This window comes from Salmo salar, chromosome ssa09, assembly GCF_905237065.1.
Source record: "Salmo salar chromosome ssa09, Ssal_v3.1, whole genome shotgun sequence".
Lineage (NCBI taxonomy): Eukaryota > Metazoa > Chordata > Actinopteri > Salmoniformes > Salmonidae > Salmo > Salmo salar.
Genome location: NC_059450.1, coordinates 128,307,127 through 128,324,307, shown reverse-complemented (window position 1 = coordinate 128,324,307; position 17,181 = coordinate 128,307,127). Strand labels below are relative to the sequence as shown.

The window sequence follows — 17,181 nt, the reverse complement described above, 5'->3', positions numbered from 1 at the left end:
TACCACCCGACTATACATGGTACCACCCTACCACCTGACTATGCATGGAACCACCCTACCACCCGACTATGCATGGTACCACCCTACCACCCGACTATGCATGGAACCACCCTACCACCTGACTATGCATGGTACCACTGAGTCTTTCTCTTGTTTGTTTGCCTCTGAGTTACACTACCATGGAATGATCACGGGAGAATGGTACCCAGATGTTTTTATATCTCATTTTATTACCGGCCGCCCTGATGACCCTAGGTCATGGAAAGGTCATCCAAAGGTCATCCTGTCCTACTGTCCAATGAACACGGCCCCCTGCCAGTGGTTCCTTTAATTCATTCTATAAATAGTCATTTCATTTGATTAATTTCCTTCATTACCCTCAATTATTATTTTGTACTGTATTTTTCTTCATTTTTTACCTACTGCTTTGAAAGGACTCTGAATTATCTGAAAGCTATATAATTGAAAACAACAATAATAACATTGAAATAGAAAGGATTTGCCTTCAGTACCCTTGTCTCCGTTCAAACCCGGTGGGGTCTCCGCCAGTGGGAATAATCCTATGGATGTCAATGGGATTTGAGCCCATCATTTTTGCCCAAGTTCATATTCTGCAATCCTACAGGAAGTGGGTATGAAGGGAGCAGTGCCACAAAATGTTTGAACCCAAGAAATCAATGTGCAAACCAAATAGTAATGTCATCATCATACATGAACTAATATACAATTATAACCAATACAAATTTAAAAAAAATCCCCCAAATAACATTTTGATTTAGTTTGCGATGGCCTTTGATTGGACACTTGAAATGATTCTCCTATTTCGAAGGGTTGAGTTTCTGTGTGCAGTATTTAATACAGTGGACATGATACATAAACACTGACGAAACAGTAATAAAAATATACATTTTGTGCAGCAGCATTAAGGACCAACAGCACAACGTTTCATAATAATGATGCCACTGATGGTTTCCTGACTTAAAAAAGAACATTTGTATTCCAACTCAGATTGCCTTTCACATTAAATAGATGTTTGTTTGTTTGTTGTTGTTTTGATATAATAACGTAATCATAGATCTCCCTCTTGTGTCCTCTCCTCTAAGCTTAAACAGATTTGGCAATCCGAAAAAGGATCAAATACAACCTGCATGTTTTAGCTGTACAAAAAACCATTGATTATGGTTGTGTGTTGTTATATGGAGTGTGTATACAGTAGGAGCCTACAACACCCTGAGTGGGTTGACCATCAGCACTGTCTTCTGTTCACAGCCTGTCCCAGATAGACGTCTTCCCATCCCTCCGCTCTCTTCCTCCTCTTCTTTTTGTTCTCCCCTTCCTTCCCTCTTTCCTTCCTTCCTTGCCAGTGTCTCCAGATCAGGGGGTGGGTATGGTGGTAACATTGGCCCAGTCAGGGAAGGTGTTGAGATTGAACATGGCTGCTCCCCAGGTGTTAAGTGCGATGTTGATGGTGATGACACCAACAATGTTCAGAACGAACCCAGCCTTCGCCTGTTGTCAGCGCGGTGAAAAACAAGTAGAAACATGGGTTACAGACGGAATGATTCACAACCATGTATTCTACTAGCCTGGATCCAAAGTGAATTGCTCCGTTTCACTTCTGGTTTCAATGATTCAATCAATGAATCACATTTACTGTATTTACAGAATAAAACTATTTTTATATCAGCAATTGTCACAAAGTGTTTTTTACAATGAAGAGATGCCCAGACTGAAACAGTGAAACAGAACAATTCAGTTTGGATCCAGGATAGTATTTCACTCTCTACACAAAGTACTGTATGGAGAGGGGTGAGGGGTGAGGGGTGAAGGGTCATAGGTCGTACCATATCCATGACTTTGAGGTTGCCATAAGAGAAGGCAATGGCATTAGGGGGCGTGGCCACCGGCAACATGAAGGCCAGCGAGGCACAGATGGTGCAGGGCAGCATGACGTACAGTGGGTGGAGCTTAATGGCTACAGCCTGGGAACAGACAGACAGGGTCATACATGAGTCAAAGAGGTGAAATGAACATATTGTGTATGCCTAATATGCTGACCAAACCTCTCGCGGGGCTTTAGTTTTCCCCGTAAAATGGAACCAATGGAATAGTCCCAAAAGGAGCACCACTTAAAATCATTGATCCAGGCTTTCTAAGTGGACATGTGTGTTACCATGTGTGTTACCATGTGTGTTACCATGTGTGTTGCCTGGGTGTGTGTATGTACATTTCTAAGGGATTCTGTCTTACCATAGAGGCCAGTATAGGCAGGAACAGTGTGGTAGTAGCTACGTTACTGGAGCACTCAGTGAAAGTGGCGGTGAGTAGACACAGGAGGAAGGAAATGGCAAAGGGAGGGATGGATTGCAGGGGGGCCAGACTTTCTCCTAGCCACTGAGACAGACCAGACACCTGCACACAGAGAAAAACATATCCACAATTGTCATAATTTTTGTTTAAAAAAAGAAAACACAGACCGACCGATTTGGACAGACTGAACAACCTACAGACAGACAGTACCTCACTGCCCCGGGCCAGAGCGAAGCCTCCTCCCAGTAGCAGGAGAATGTTCCACGGCATCTTCTCTTGGACCACGTCCCAGTTCAGCAGGGTGGGAGGGGCCTTCAGGGGCTTTCCTATAGGGACAAGACACACACAGAAGAATGACACAAGGTTTACTATCACGGTCCTTATAGCCTTGATTCCAGGCACTCCTGCAGGAACTTGGTAGTATGATAACTGAAGAATACAGTCCCGAAGATCTGTGTATTTACATGGTAGTTAGGAAGGTACAGTGTTATTAAAGTGTACAGTATCTCTGTCCAAATCTATATGGGCAGAGATTATACTGTTACGATGTACAGGACTCTGTCCTAGATAGAACTGTACTAACTTACTTATATTGATACTCAGGGAGCAAAGGCCATCGATAACTCCTAGATACTAACATGACCACAAAAACACTCTATTCCAGGAACGGAAAACCAGAAGTCAAGAAGCCATGACAAGGCACCTCAAAGTCTGCTTTGCAAACTCTGCTGCCTCACACTCCAAACTCAAACTCTTCACTAAGTGCCTTTAATCATTGTGACACCCATGTATTTACCAAACACATTAAGCTGCTGCCGTTTTGAGGTAGGAGCTGCATTACTGGAGCACTTGGTTTTGACCTTGTCACTTATCAGGAGTAAGAACACTAAACTCGGCTTAGGTTACAGAGGGAGAAAAGTCAATATGTATTTAATATGAATGAATGAAATCTTATTTTGGTGTCAAATCGCCAGTTGGCAACCCATCCCTTATGGCATTAATTGACACAAACAAACATTACAATAATTCACTGTGAAAATTCAGTGATTCTTGTCATTCCGGTGTTCTCTACAGTGGGCATTGCATAAAGACTGAATTAAATGTTTGATATTGTAACGGCCATCGAAGGGAGTAGACCAAGGCTCATCATGTATTTATTGTACTGAGAACACATAAACAAAGAAACAAAACCGACAGCCAAACAGTTCTGCCAGGTAAGCAACACTAAACAGAAATTAACCACCCACAAAACCCAAAGGAAAACAGGCTGCCTAAGTATGGCTCCCAATCAGAGACAACAATATACAGCTGTCCCTGATTGAGAACCATACCCGGCCAAAACAAAGAAATACAAACCATAGAAAAAAGGACATAGAATGCCCACCCTAGTCACACCCTGGCCTAACCAAAATAGAGAACAAAAACCTCTCTATGGCCAGGGCGTGACAGATATAAAAGAAATCTATACATAATAAATAGCAAATAAGGTTATCCAAAAAATAATTCTATCCCTTTATAAATGTCCGCCAGTCATTTATTGATTTCAAAGCTATTTGTTTCGGGGAAAGGGCAGAACAGAGAATACAGCCGTTGTAGGGCAGGGCTGACCTTGAGGCTAGCGCTATCACGCTGCAGCCCTCTGATGTGTGTGTGTGTGTGTGTGTGTGTGTGTGTGTGTGTGTGTGTGTGTGTGTGTGTGTGTGTGTGTGTGTGTGTGTGTGTGTGTGTGTGTGTGTGTGTGTGTGTGTGTGTGTGTGTGTGTGTGCGTGACTGAGTGAGTGAGTGTGCGAGCCCTGAGAAGTAAGGGTGCTATCAGGACGATTACAAAGCCTGGGACCCAAATAAGTCATTCCTGGGACCCAAGCTCATGAAAACATGGGCCATAAGTGAGATTTGTTTGAGGGGCCTCCCCTCCTCGCAGGCAAAACATTTTATAGGCCCCCCTCCTGGCGGCGGAGAGAAAAGTTTTAAAGCTAATTTCCTGCAATTCTACACATTTTGCCATGACTTATGCCATGTTAATATATATCTGAGCGAGAGTGATGGCGGCCCCGTGGAGGTCAGGGCCCTTGGGCATGTGCCCTGCTTGGCCGGTCGGTATTCGACCATGACTACTACATGTTTAGATAGCTGGCTAGACTAATTTACTAATCTAAAAATTGTTAGCTGACATAGCTAATTGAGTGACTGTCAGAGTGGCTCAGTTGGTAGAGCATGGCGCCTGCAACGCCAGTGTTGTGGGTTTGATTCCCATGGGGGACCAGTACGAAAATGGATGCATTCACTACTATAAGTTGCTCTGGATAAGAGCGTCTGCTTAATGACTAAAATGTACAACAACAAAACATCTGACAATAAGAGAAAAACTGCTGATGCCCAACCAAATGTCTAAATTGCACCTTGTGTATTCTACTATTCAACCAAATGTCTAAATTGCACCTTGTGTATTCTACTATTCAACCAAATGTCTAAATTGCACCTTGTGTATTCTACTATTCAACCAAATGTCTAAATTGCACCTTGTGTATTCTACTATTCAACCAAATGTCTAAATTGCACCTTGTGTATTCTACTATTCAACCAAATGTCTAAATTGCACCTTGTGTATTCTACTATTCAACCAAATGTCTAAATTGCACCTTGTGTATTCTACTATTCAACCAAATGTCTAAATTGCACCTTGTGTATTCTACTATTCAACCAAATGTCTAAATTGCACCTTGTGTATTCTACTATTCAAACTTTCAACAGTAAATTGAGACCCCGACTGAGTTTCCCCCCCAACAAAATAATGTCACGACCCACCATGAACATGTCCGAAAGGCTGCTCTATACAATAGTATCACAGACAGACAGGTAGACACACACACAACGTCTCTCTCGATCACACACTCGTAAACACACCAATGTACTCTCACCACTCATAGATATATTGACAAAACACACACATGCACAAACGTACACACATACCATCCTCAGAGTACCCGCCACATCTGGGTAGTTGGGATGGGATCATAAAGAACAGTGTTGACATCAGGATGGCCACCGTGCCATCAGTGACGTACCTGGGACAGATATAAATGTCTCTTGGTCCCATTTCTCAATGTGTCCTTATGTATTAATATGGTAGTTACATAGACATGTACAGTGTAATTACAGTTTATATCCACATTATGTGTATAGCTAAATTGTTAACTTACATGAGAGTGAGAAAGCGGGAAAGAGCAAAGACTGGGATACACAGCAGAAAGCTATCAGATTAAAAAAAGCGAGGGAGAACCAGGAAGAAGCAGAGGGAGTGACTAGTAGGCACAACACCCAGGAGTTACTACAGACAACATACTGATCTATCACTCACGGTCTGTCCTTGTTGAAGAGCACCGTGGCCCAGCCGGGCATGAAGCCTGGTTCTCTGGTGAACCAGAGCAGGACCAGCAGGACAAACAGTACTAGGATACAGCCCTCAGCGAAGCACATACTGCCCAGCTTCTTATACTCATTCTTCATCACCCCGTACGCCTCCTTGTCACCATCTTTATTCATCCCGCAGCCAAACGACTTCTTCATGCTGTGTGTGAATGGGCAGAACAGATCCGAGACATATCAGAGATCTCTATATAGTGTCATATAGGTCTCTGGGTCTTATATAGGCGTGTATCTACTTTGTCTATATGTCAGTGTCTTACCTAAATGGACAATGAAGTATCTATATAAGTGAAATATGAGCATAAACCATTATCTTCTATTGTTTTACTATGCTTAGTCATTATATTGCATTTTTATGTTATATTGCTTCGGCTTCCTGCCACGAGACGATGTTATGGATATTATTGGCTGTAGATAAAACATAACAGGAAAGAAGGACTCACTTGCAGCCCAGGTACATAAACTGCAGCCACAGCCAGGAAATGATCAGCATCAGAACCATGTTGGGGAAGGAGAAACCGAACCAGCTGGCAAAGTTGATGATGTCTCCATTTCCTGGGAACAGCCTGTGGGGAAAGAATGATAGAATGATAGAATTAGAACTAGCATTAGTTACATGAACATTCTAAAGGGTACTGTACTGTAGGTACACCCAATATGGCCGCTGGGCTGGTGCACCCGCCACAAAAAACTGCTTTGAACGGGAAAGTACAGGGAATCCTAATTCTATGGAGGAAGTGACAAAGATGTTAGCTAACTCCCAAGCCAGGGAAGGGAATGGAAACATGATCAAAGGAGCTACTGTTCAGTCAGTGTATCCAGCCTTGTGCTTTAGCTGCTGTAAGTAAAGTAGACTGGGCACTACAGTTCTCCCAGAGATGAACTGTTGCTTAACCGGTTTGCAATACTGTATCCACACAGAATAACCATTTAATGAGTGCTACTCAGATGGGTATCTTACTGTATTTACTTGTAATACTACCCACGCACAGTAAGCATTCATAAACAGACATATAAACGTACTCGTCGACCTGTCCCTTGAGGATGAGGTTCGGGGTGGTGCCCGTGAGGGTGGCTGTTCCTCCGATGCTGGCAGCGTAACACACACTGAGACTCATGCCTTTATCGAGGTTCAGGTACTTAGCCTCCCTCTTCAGCCTCCTCTCCCTCGCCTCCAGGCTCTCCTCCACCTCTGGCTCGGGCTCTGGAGGGAGAGAACCATGGGTCAGCCAATCAAAATGTTCAGGGATTAGAGGTCAGTCTATCAGAAGTTTTTCTAAGCGTAACTAAGGGTTTAGGGCAAAGATTATTCACGTTGTTTTCAGGGAGTCTGCAAGAAACAGGGATTGAGAGTATCTGGTGGTGATATTGAACATGATGTTCAATGTGTCCGTGTACTTTGTATTCTATCTCAGCCAGATGAGACGATAAGTCCAAACAATCTTGTCTCGAACAGACAAAATCAATGAGGTCACATCCTGAATTATCATATCATTAACTTATCAATATCTCTTACTTAACTGTGTTCCTCTACTAAGATGAATGGTTGAATAATTGACAGAAGGGTGTTTCAGGGAATCAACAACAGCTGTGTTATTACTGGGCTGGAACAAAAGCCTGTACACCCTGATAGAGGAACACTGTGGTTGAGAGAACAGACACTGTATTCTACTTCCCTAACTTGACCCCATTCTCCCTGGGCTTGACATCCTTTTTATATTTAGCAGCACCTCCATCAGCTGCCAAATAAGGGAGATATCATTTATTACAAAAAGAGAAAGATGTGGAATAGCTTGTGATTGTGAAAGCTCATGGTCGAACTAATGGACACATAATCTTGTGGTACCAGGCTGTATTCTCGTTTGAGAATGGCTTGATAAACCTAGAACGGATGGTGTTGGGGCTAATGGACACAAAACAAATGCTCACACACACACATACACCACCTCCACCCCACCACCCACACACACCACTTTCTCCTAACAACACACACCTATGGTAATAGTTTTTTCCTTGTCACCCATCTCAAAGGCCTGGTTTTCCTGGCCCTTTGGTACCCCAGTCCCAGTCCCAGTCCCAGTCCCAGTCCCAGTCCCGGCCCCCCTGATGGCCATCAGGTCCATCTCCCTCTCCTCTGCCTGGGCCTCAGTGTCACACAGCTGCTTCAGCACAGCGTTAGCGATGGGCAGCATCATGGCAGTGGAGGCTGTGTTACTGATCCACATGGACAGGAAGGCTGTGGTGCCCATGAAGCCCAGCATCAGACTGGAGAGAGAGTGGGGAATAGAGAGAGAGAGAGAGAGAGAGAGAGAGAGAGAGAGAGAGAGAGAGAGAGAGAGGGGGGAAAGAGAATGGAGATAGAGTGGAAAAGCAAGAGTGAGGAGAATAGAGAGTGAGATAAAAAAACATTTAAAAATGAAACATATAAGACACTTAATATGAATAGAACATTGGGCTATCAGAACACTAGACCAAACAGCTCTGTAATAGAATCATTAAAACAGGTCTCTTACAGGGCAGGCCTCACCCCTACTAGCAGCAGTACTCTGAGGGCCATGCGTGTGTGAAGGTTCCAGTATTCCACAGCTATAGCCACCAACAGGCCTCCGATGAACAGCATGTTAGAGTCCTTCATGTACTGGTTACACACCTGGATGAGAGACAGACAGGGGGGTTCTGAACGAGTGTACTGGCCTGAGACAGGTTCTGCTTAGAAATACCATAATGTTCTAATAATGGGATCAACAGTAAGAAGTTTATCAACACTACTTAGGTGCTTTATTCATACGTCCTCAACACTGTATCTACTAAACAAAGATTTACATTTCACTTTTTAGTCAACTGTTGACCTGTTTATTCTGATCATAAAACAGAATGTTGTTGTCTCCGTTAGTCTAATGGGTGGGTAAGATCCAGTCATTAGGTATGGAGGTGGTTGAGTAGAGAGGGGAGAGGGTAGCAGTGTTGGTACCTCGCTTGACTCCATGATGCCCATCATAGGGAAGAGGATGACAGGCAGCAGACCAGTCACAGCCAGGGGCATACACTCTGTACACCAGTACAGGGCCATCAGGATGATTACAAAGCCACAACTAGCCTCCTGTACACACACATGATACAGACGGGGACTGTGAGAGTACTGTTGAGGTAGGACAACATGTACAAATGCACACAACACACAGTCATTCCTCTCTCAGGACCATTTTGTTCTTAGTAAACAATCATCTGGGACAACAGCCGACAGCATCAAAGCACAGACAAGCAGTATAACTATTTTAGAACATAAAGAAGTGTTCTTGTGTGCAATTCAATAAATCTATTCAATAAGTCAGTTATAGTTCTTGCAATGCATAGTTAATAACAATCAATTAAAACAAATATTATGCCTACCCAAATTCATATTACTGTCATTTCTAAAGGTGCTCCAGTTCTCTCCAGTTCTCCATGGACATAGTATCTCCCATGTAACTTAACATGATCATTTTGTTGTAGGTCTAATCTTTAACCACGATGGAGAGGTCAAGGGAGGTTGTGTCTGCAGGATATAAACTGTAGCTGGGCCAGCAATGAGTTGGCATAATTATGTCATTTAGTTACGATGCCCTTCAGTTAACCAATTAAAGCTAGAATCCTCAGTTGCTACATACATTTTGGGGGATTATGTATTAATTATGTACCTGTTGATTTTTGAGGAATATAACTTATCTCATGAGCTTAGTTTAACTGTCGTACCCCATCAGAACCCAAAATATAAGCTTGTTTTACTCCACTGTTTGTAAACAATGTCAATGTAAACAAATACTGTATAGCCTCAAAACATGGTTAAACCTATAATTGTTATATCATGGATGGTCAGTCCTAGCATCCCTAGCTCTCTCTATGAATTTGAGAGTGGTTATATTTCTCCAGCCCCATCCCTCAGCTGTTTACCAAAAGTTTGAATCAGTGACGGGGGGGTAGTTGTATGAACTGCAGATTGCCCTTTAAATATCAATTTTGATAAAACAAATATATTCTTAGAGGGAAAAAACAGGCTTGGATTTTCTATAAAAATATTTATGATACATTGTAAGCCCTTGGTGATAAAAGATGAAGAAGGAACGATAAAGTGCCTGTCATGCAAGTCTTTCATTCCTGATGGTTTATTGTCCTGGAGGGCAACCGTAACTCACAGCGAACACTGAACCAGCAATGTGCATGGCTGAGGAAGTTCTTATCTACAGTGTCTACACACACTAAATGACCAGTCTACAGTAGATTCCTGGATATTCTGAAATATTAAGAAATGTCACAAATACAATAGAAATGTCACATCAGGAAATACACACAGATGTGTAATCAAAGCATGCAGTGAAGCGTCAATAAACATATAGAGTTTAAGGAATTTCAGTATTACATTTGTGTACAACCAGGACTTGAAATGCTGCAGAATAACTTCTGAACTTTCAAGAGGTTTAAAACAAACAAATCACAGCCTCTGCACAGTTAGACACAAACAAACAAACAGACACACACACACAAACACACGCATACACACACACTCTTACCGGTCCCCCAACTATTAGGGGTAAAGGTAGAATCAACAGAGGGATGAGGAATATGATCAGGTAATTCCGATACCTCCATAGTCCACTTAGACACACCACCATGGCTGGTCCAGATATCCAGAGGGTAGCGCAGGTACACAGAGAAGAGAAATGGATATATTAGATAGAAAATATAATTGGAGTGCGGGGGAGATGTTAGGAGATAAATGAGGACACTACCACACTGTTAAAAGAGAGAACAGGAGATAAAGTTGCAGTATATATATCACACAGAGAGAATTAAATATTAACTTTGGAGTGAGGCGACTGGGCTGAGGAAGGAGTGTGTTGTACAACACAAGACAGTAATGTAACTGAGTGCCTGAGTGTCTGAGTGCCTTAGTGAGTGAGTGAGTGAGTGAGTGAGTGAGTGAGTGAGTGAGTGAGTGAGTGAGTGAGTGAGTGAGTGAGTGAGTGAGTGAGTGAGTGAGTGAGTGAGTGAGTGAGTGAGTGAGTGAGTGAGTGAGTGAGTGAGTGAGATCACCTTACCAGTGTAAGTTTGAAATGACAGATTCCTATTGCAGGATATACTGTATAAGGATGAGCATGGTTTTATAAAGTGTGAGTGTACAAATCTCTACAATCCAGGGAAATATTGTGTACTGTTTTTTTGTCCAAACATATTTAAGATGGATAAAAAAGCATGAAAAGGCTAAATAAAATTTGGCCCTAAACAGAGAGTACACAGTGGCAGAATACCTGACCACTGGGACTGACTAAACTTAAGGAAAGCTTTGACTATGTACAGACTCAGTGAGCATAGCCTTGCTATTGAGAAAGGCCGCTGTAGGCAGACCTGTCTCTCAAGAGAAGAAGGGCTATGTGCACACTGCCCACAAAATGAGGTGGAAACTGAGCTGCAATTTCTAACCTCCTGCCAAATGCATGCCCATATTAGAGACATACAGTATTTCCCTCAGATTACACAGATCTACAAAGAATCTGAAAAAACAATTTTGATAAACTCCCATATCTACTGGGTGAAATACCACATTGTGCCATCACAGCAGCGATATTTGTGACCTGTTTCCACAAGAAAAGGGCAACCAGTGAAGAACAAACATCATTGTAAATACAACCCATATCTATGTTAATTTATTTTCCTTTTTATACTTTACTATTTGCACATCGTTACAATACTGTATATAGACATAATATGACATTTGAAATGTCTTTATTATTTTGGAACTTCTGTGTAATGTTTACTGTTAATTGTTATTGTTTATTTCACTTTTGATTATTATCTACTTCACTTGCTTTGGCAATGTTAACATATGTTTCCCATGCCAATAAAGCCCTTGAATTGAATTGAATTAAATTAAATTAAATTGAGAGGGGTAGTGAGAGAGCTGGAGAGAGAGATGTCCAATTTTCGAAATACAAAAGCCTACAGTACATGGTAAAATTCCCCAAAAAGGTGAAAAGAAGATCCTTTTCATGTTCCCTGTTAAGGTATACAGTCTTGCTGAATAAATATACACTGAGTGTACAAAATATTAGGGATGTTGCTCTTTCATGACCAGGTGAATCCAGGTGAAAGCTATGATCCCTTATTGATGTCTGGGGTGTTTGTTTTATGTGGTTCGGGGTTTGTTGGGATATGTCCTTATGTAAGAGGGGTGTTTGTTTTATGTGTTACGGGGTTTTTGGGTATTGTTCTATGTTTTGTATTTCCATGATTTTCTATGTTGTGTATTTCTTTGTTGGCCTGGTATGGCTCTCAATCAGGAAAAGCTGTACATCGTTGTTGCTGATTGGGAGTCATACTTAGGTAGCCCTTTTTTTCACTTGTGTTTTGTGGGAAGTTATTTTTGCATAGCTGTGTGTAGCCTGCAAGACTGTTTGGCATGCGTTCGTTTTCTTGTTTTTGTTACGTGTCTCAAATAAAGTTAAAATGAGCACTCAACCCGCTGCGCCTTGGTCCACTTCATACGACGACCGTTACAATGTCACCTGTTAAATCCACTTCAATCAGTGTAGATAAAGGGGAGGAGACAAGTTAAATAAGGATTTTTAAGCCTTGAGACAATTGAGATATGGATTGTGATTGTGTGCCATTCAGAAGGTGAATAGGCAAGACAAAAGATTTCAGTGCCTTTGAACGGGGTATGGTAGTAGGTGCCAGGTGCACTGGTTTGAGTGTGTCAAGAACTGCAACGTTGCTGTTTTTTTATGCTCAACAGTTTGTATCTCCCTTTCCTTCCTTTTCCTTTCCCGATTGTATCAAGAATGGTCCACCACCAAAAGGACATCCAGCCAGCTTGACACAACTGTGGGAAGCAATGGAGTCAACATGGGCCAGCATCCCTGTGGAACATTTTCAACACCTTGTAGAGTCCATGCCATGACAATTTTTATAAATGTTATTTACTTTACCTTTATTTAACTAGGCAAGTCAGTTAAGAACAATTTCTTGAGGCTGTTCCGAGGGCAAAAGCGGGGTGCAACTCAATATTAGGATGGTGTTCTTAATGTTTTGTACACAGTGTATATCCCACCCCAGCCCTTTAGGCAATGCTGGCTTTTCAAGTGTTACCTATTGCTTTGTTGATCTATTGGGCACCCTGTCACGTGATCATCACATTCACCTGAGGCTGCCTCACCCATCCACCTCCCCCTTGTTTGGGTTGTGCCAAAGTCCATTGAAGAGAAAAACAATAAGAGCTGGGCAGAGGGCCTTGTCAGACAAATACCTGCATAAGGGCCTCTCCTACAGAAACCTGGGTGGTTTTCAGTAACCATAAACTGAATAAAATGGGGAGTTACAATCTGAATGTTTCTAATATTAGACGCTTATATTCCCTTTCCATTGCACAAATGTCGCTACAGAATGCCCTAATGAACACAACCCATGAACTCCATCTTGCAGTTTTTTACAATCGCTAGGACCCATTTCTCAATACTTAGGTCATTTTTTCAAAACTATTTACACAGTTCTCCTAACCAACTTTCAGCTTGGCACAGCAGTTCATTTCACATCCAAAATGCCCTAAAACTACCAAAACACTTCATACATGTCTCAAATCAACTCATTCTTCCATAACACTAACAAAGGTTGTCAACCAACAAGCACACGTTGTCACTCATAAAACAATTACCTAAAAAACACTAACAACAGGTAACATTACACAATGTTTTCTTTTGTAAAATGTCTTTACAAAACAAGAATGACACCTCTCTACTGTTTAGGATTCACTGCAGTATATGTTATAGGAATGACACCTCTCTACTGTTTAGAATTCACTGCAGTATATGTTATAGGAATGACACCTCTCTACTGTTTAGAATTCACTGCAGTATATGTTACAGGAATGACACCTCTCTACTGTTTAGAATTCACTGCAGTATATGTTACAGGAATGACACCTCTCTACTGTTTAGAATTCACTGCAGTATATGTTACAGGAATGACACCTCTCTACTGTTTAGAATTCACTGCAGTATATGTTACAGGAATGACACCTCTCTACTGTTTAGAATTCACTGCAGTATATGTTACAGGAATGACACCTCTCTACTGTTTAGAATTCACTGCAGTATATGTTACAGGAATGACACCTCTCTACTGTTTAGAATTCACTGCAGTATATGTTATAGGAATGACACCTCTCTACTGTTTAGAATTCACTGCAGTATATGTTATAGGAATGACACCTCTCTACTGTTTAGAATTCACTGCAGTATATGTTATAGGAATGACACCTCTCTACTGTTTAGAATTCACTGCAGTATATGTTATAGGAATGACACCTCTCTACTGTTTAGAATTCACTGCAGTATATGTTACAGGAATGACACCTCTCTACTGTTTACAATTCACTGCAGTATATGTTATAGGAATGACACCTCTCTACTGTTTAGAATTCACTGCAGTATATGTTACAGGAATGACACCTCTCTACTGTTTAGAATTCACTGCAGTATATGTTATAGGAATGACACCTCTCTACTGTTTAGAATTCACTGCAGTATATGTTATAGGAATGACACCTCTCTACTGTTTAGAATTCACTGCAGTATATGTTATAGGAATGACACCTCTCTACTGTTTAGAATTCACTGCAGTATATGTTATAGGAATGACACCTCTCTACTGTTTAGAATTCACTGCAGTATATGATATAGGAATGACACCTCTCTACTGTTTAGAATTCACTGCAGTATATGTTATAGGAATGACACCTCTCTACTGTTTAGAATTCACTGCAGTATATGTTATAGGAATGACACCTCTCTACTGTTTAGAATTCACTGCAGTATATGTTACAGGAATGACACCTCTCTACTGTTTAGAATTCACTGCAGTATATGTTATAGGAATGACACCTCTCTACTGTTTAGAATTCACTGCAGTATATGTTACAGGAATGACACCTCTCTACTGTTTAGAATTCACTGCAGTATATGTTATAGGAATGACACCTCTCTACTGTTTAGAATTCACTGCAGTATATGTTACAGGAATGACACCTCTCTACTGTTTAGAATTCACTGCAGTATATGTTATAGGAATGAATCAGACATGATGCAATATGCTTCATGTCATTTTCTGGCATTGAGTGATTCCAAAATACAAGAATTTGTATATACACCATCTACCAATAGAGATACAATAGCAATGCTAGTCAACCCTGTCTTCTGCATTTGGCCACAGGTTCTCATCCACATCAGATCTTATATCATCTTGGGCAGTACAGCTACTGTAGGAAAGAATATTTTGGCATGCCTGGTCCATCCCTGGCAATCGTTTGCAGATATGTCCAGGCATCCAGCATTCATTGCATCCAGGAGGGACATTTGATCATGTGGATGGTGGTCATAAACCTTCCACCTCCATGAGGAAAATAATTCCTCTATGGGGTTGAGGAATGGAGAGTAAGGTGGGAGGAAAAGTGACACCATCCTGGGATGGGCTGCAAACCACTCTGTAACTGCACAGGAGTGGTGAAATGCCACATTGTCCCATACAATTACAAACGTTGGCCGATTTTGCCTCACTGCAACCCTTTCCTCACCTGACTCAACCCTTCCATAGAGGTCATCCAGGAATGAAATGCGCTCGGTGTTGTATGGCCCAATTAGTGGTTTGTGTAACAGCAATCCATCAGAGGATACTGCTGCACACATTGTGATGTTGGCACCCCTCTGGCCCAGGACATCCACTGTGACTCTTTTCCCAATCACATTCCTTCCTCGCCGCTGTGTTTTGGCCAAGTTGAAACCAGCCTAATCCACAAAGAGGAATATGTGGGGTGTTTGCCTGGCTTCAATCTCCATGACTCTCTAAAATAAATCCACAAGGCAACTTAAGAGTTAGGCTATTACGGTAGTTTACATTATACCTTAACACATGCCATTGTGTGCCGCTGCCCTGTTTGGTTTGGTTCAAAACCAGTTGTGTATTTTATAGTCATCTTACCTGGACATATTGGTTCCTGAGTTGCTTGACTCGTTCAGAGTTCCTCTCAAAGGGGACAGTGTACAACTGCTTCATCCTGACTTGATGTTGTTTCAGGACTCTAGAAATAGTTATGCTTACATTGTGAATATTTCCAAATGTAATGTGGTCTGCCAACACTGTCCCGAATCTCTGTGAGTTTTATGCCATTATTTCTGATGAGCATATCAACGATTGCAGTTTCCTGCACAGCAGTGAAAATCCTACCTCTCCCACCTGTGGGAGGTAACCGTTGGGTCCTAAGCAGAAATACAAAAACAATTACACACAAGTCGGTTTGGAGGCTTTGCTCAATTTACTTCTGTAATGTACAGTTCAGTCAGATGCCCTTGCAGAATGCACATCTTACCTGTTGTTTTGCCGGAAATTTCTCACAATAGATGCCACTGCTGAGCGTTGCAGATTTGGCTGCACTTTCAGACCAGCCTCTCTTATTGATAGACCATGATTTATTACATGATCAATTATAGTAGCCCTAATCTCATCTGAGACTACAGGTCTTGATCTTCCTCTCCCTCTCCCAGCCACTCTTCTTCCTCTGTCAGCCACTTCTCTCTCTCTGTCTGGGTCCATGTTTACATTACTGTACAGCATTATTCCTAAGATGACCCCTTTTGTATAGATGGTAATGAAATTGACAGACTAACACCTGTGTAGGTGTTCAGCTACAATGGGAATCAGCTGTGGTTGGTCTAATTGTTTTGATAGTATTTCATTTTTTAGATTTGGAATATATTTCAATACGTATTACTGTAGAAATGTAGCAAATTTCTGTCTTATTCAATTGTGTGGTATGTTAGGTTTTGAACTTCCGTTTAACAGTTTTGAAAAGAGTATGTAAAAATGTGCAAATTGGCCTGTAGGAACATAGAGTTTTGGTGGTGGTTGTGTCTGAGTGAGAAAATAATTCATGAAAATTGAAAGATGTAGTCATTGAATGCATTGTGTGCCAAAGCAATGAAAATGATCCACAGATTAGCTTACATAGACTGCTGTTGTACTCACTGTGTGAAGAGTTTTGAAAAAGTGACCTAAGTATTGAGAAACGGGTCCTAGCGATTGTGAGAAAAAAAAATGTCATGTAAGAGCACCCCTCCCCCACAGAACGTTTTTCTGACAGAGCAAAGTACAGATTTTGGAATATCATCAACTTTTTCTGATAGGTTTGGATGTTTTGAAACTATTCACTCTCTTTGAAGAGATTACAAATGATTGATCCCAAAGCAAAACAAATGTTGAGCCAAATGAAAATGTAACCCCTGAAATGGCTTTGTATTACTTTGCATTACTTAAACATTAAGCAAGCCAACTATAACTGTAAGCTTGTAATGAACACGAGGGGAGACAGACAGCTGGTTTCAAGTGCAGGGCGCAGCTGGTGTTTATTGGTAAAGGACCACA

The 17,181-nt window shown here is 41.5% G+C and overlaps 1 protein-coding gene across 2 annotated transcripts; it reads right to left on the bottom strand.

Annotated features, from left to right (window-relative positions):
* Nucleotides 1-210: 210 nt before the first annotated feature.
* LOC106612854 (solute carrier family 13 member 2) lies at nt 211-10,563 on the bottom strand. 2 transcript variants are annotated; one of them, XM_014214429.2, is made up of 12 exons: nt 10,284-10,563; nt 8,708-8,836; nt 8,250-8,386; nt 7,730-8,001; nt 6,760-6,940; nt 6,180-6,302; nt 5,669-5,878; nt 5,281-5,375; nt 2,521-2,636; nt 2,251-2,412; nt 1,845-1,982; nt 211-1,509 (listed from the first exon to the last, which is right to left on the bottom strand). In XM_014214429.2, the coding sequence occupies exons 1-12, from the start codon at nt 10,383-10,385 to the stop codon at nt 1,375-1,377; spliced, it is 1,800 nt and encodes a 599-aa protein (XP_014069904.1). In that variant the 5' UTR covers nt 10,386-10,563; the 3' UTR covers nt 211-1,374. The 2 variants fall into 2 exon arrangements, with proteins under 2 accessions (XP_014069904.1, XP_014069905.1); XM_014214430.2 differs by having other exon boundaries at nt 10,357-10,513.
* Between the last annotated feature and the right edge of the window lie 6,618 nt (nt 10,564-17,181).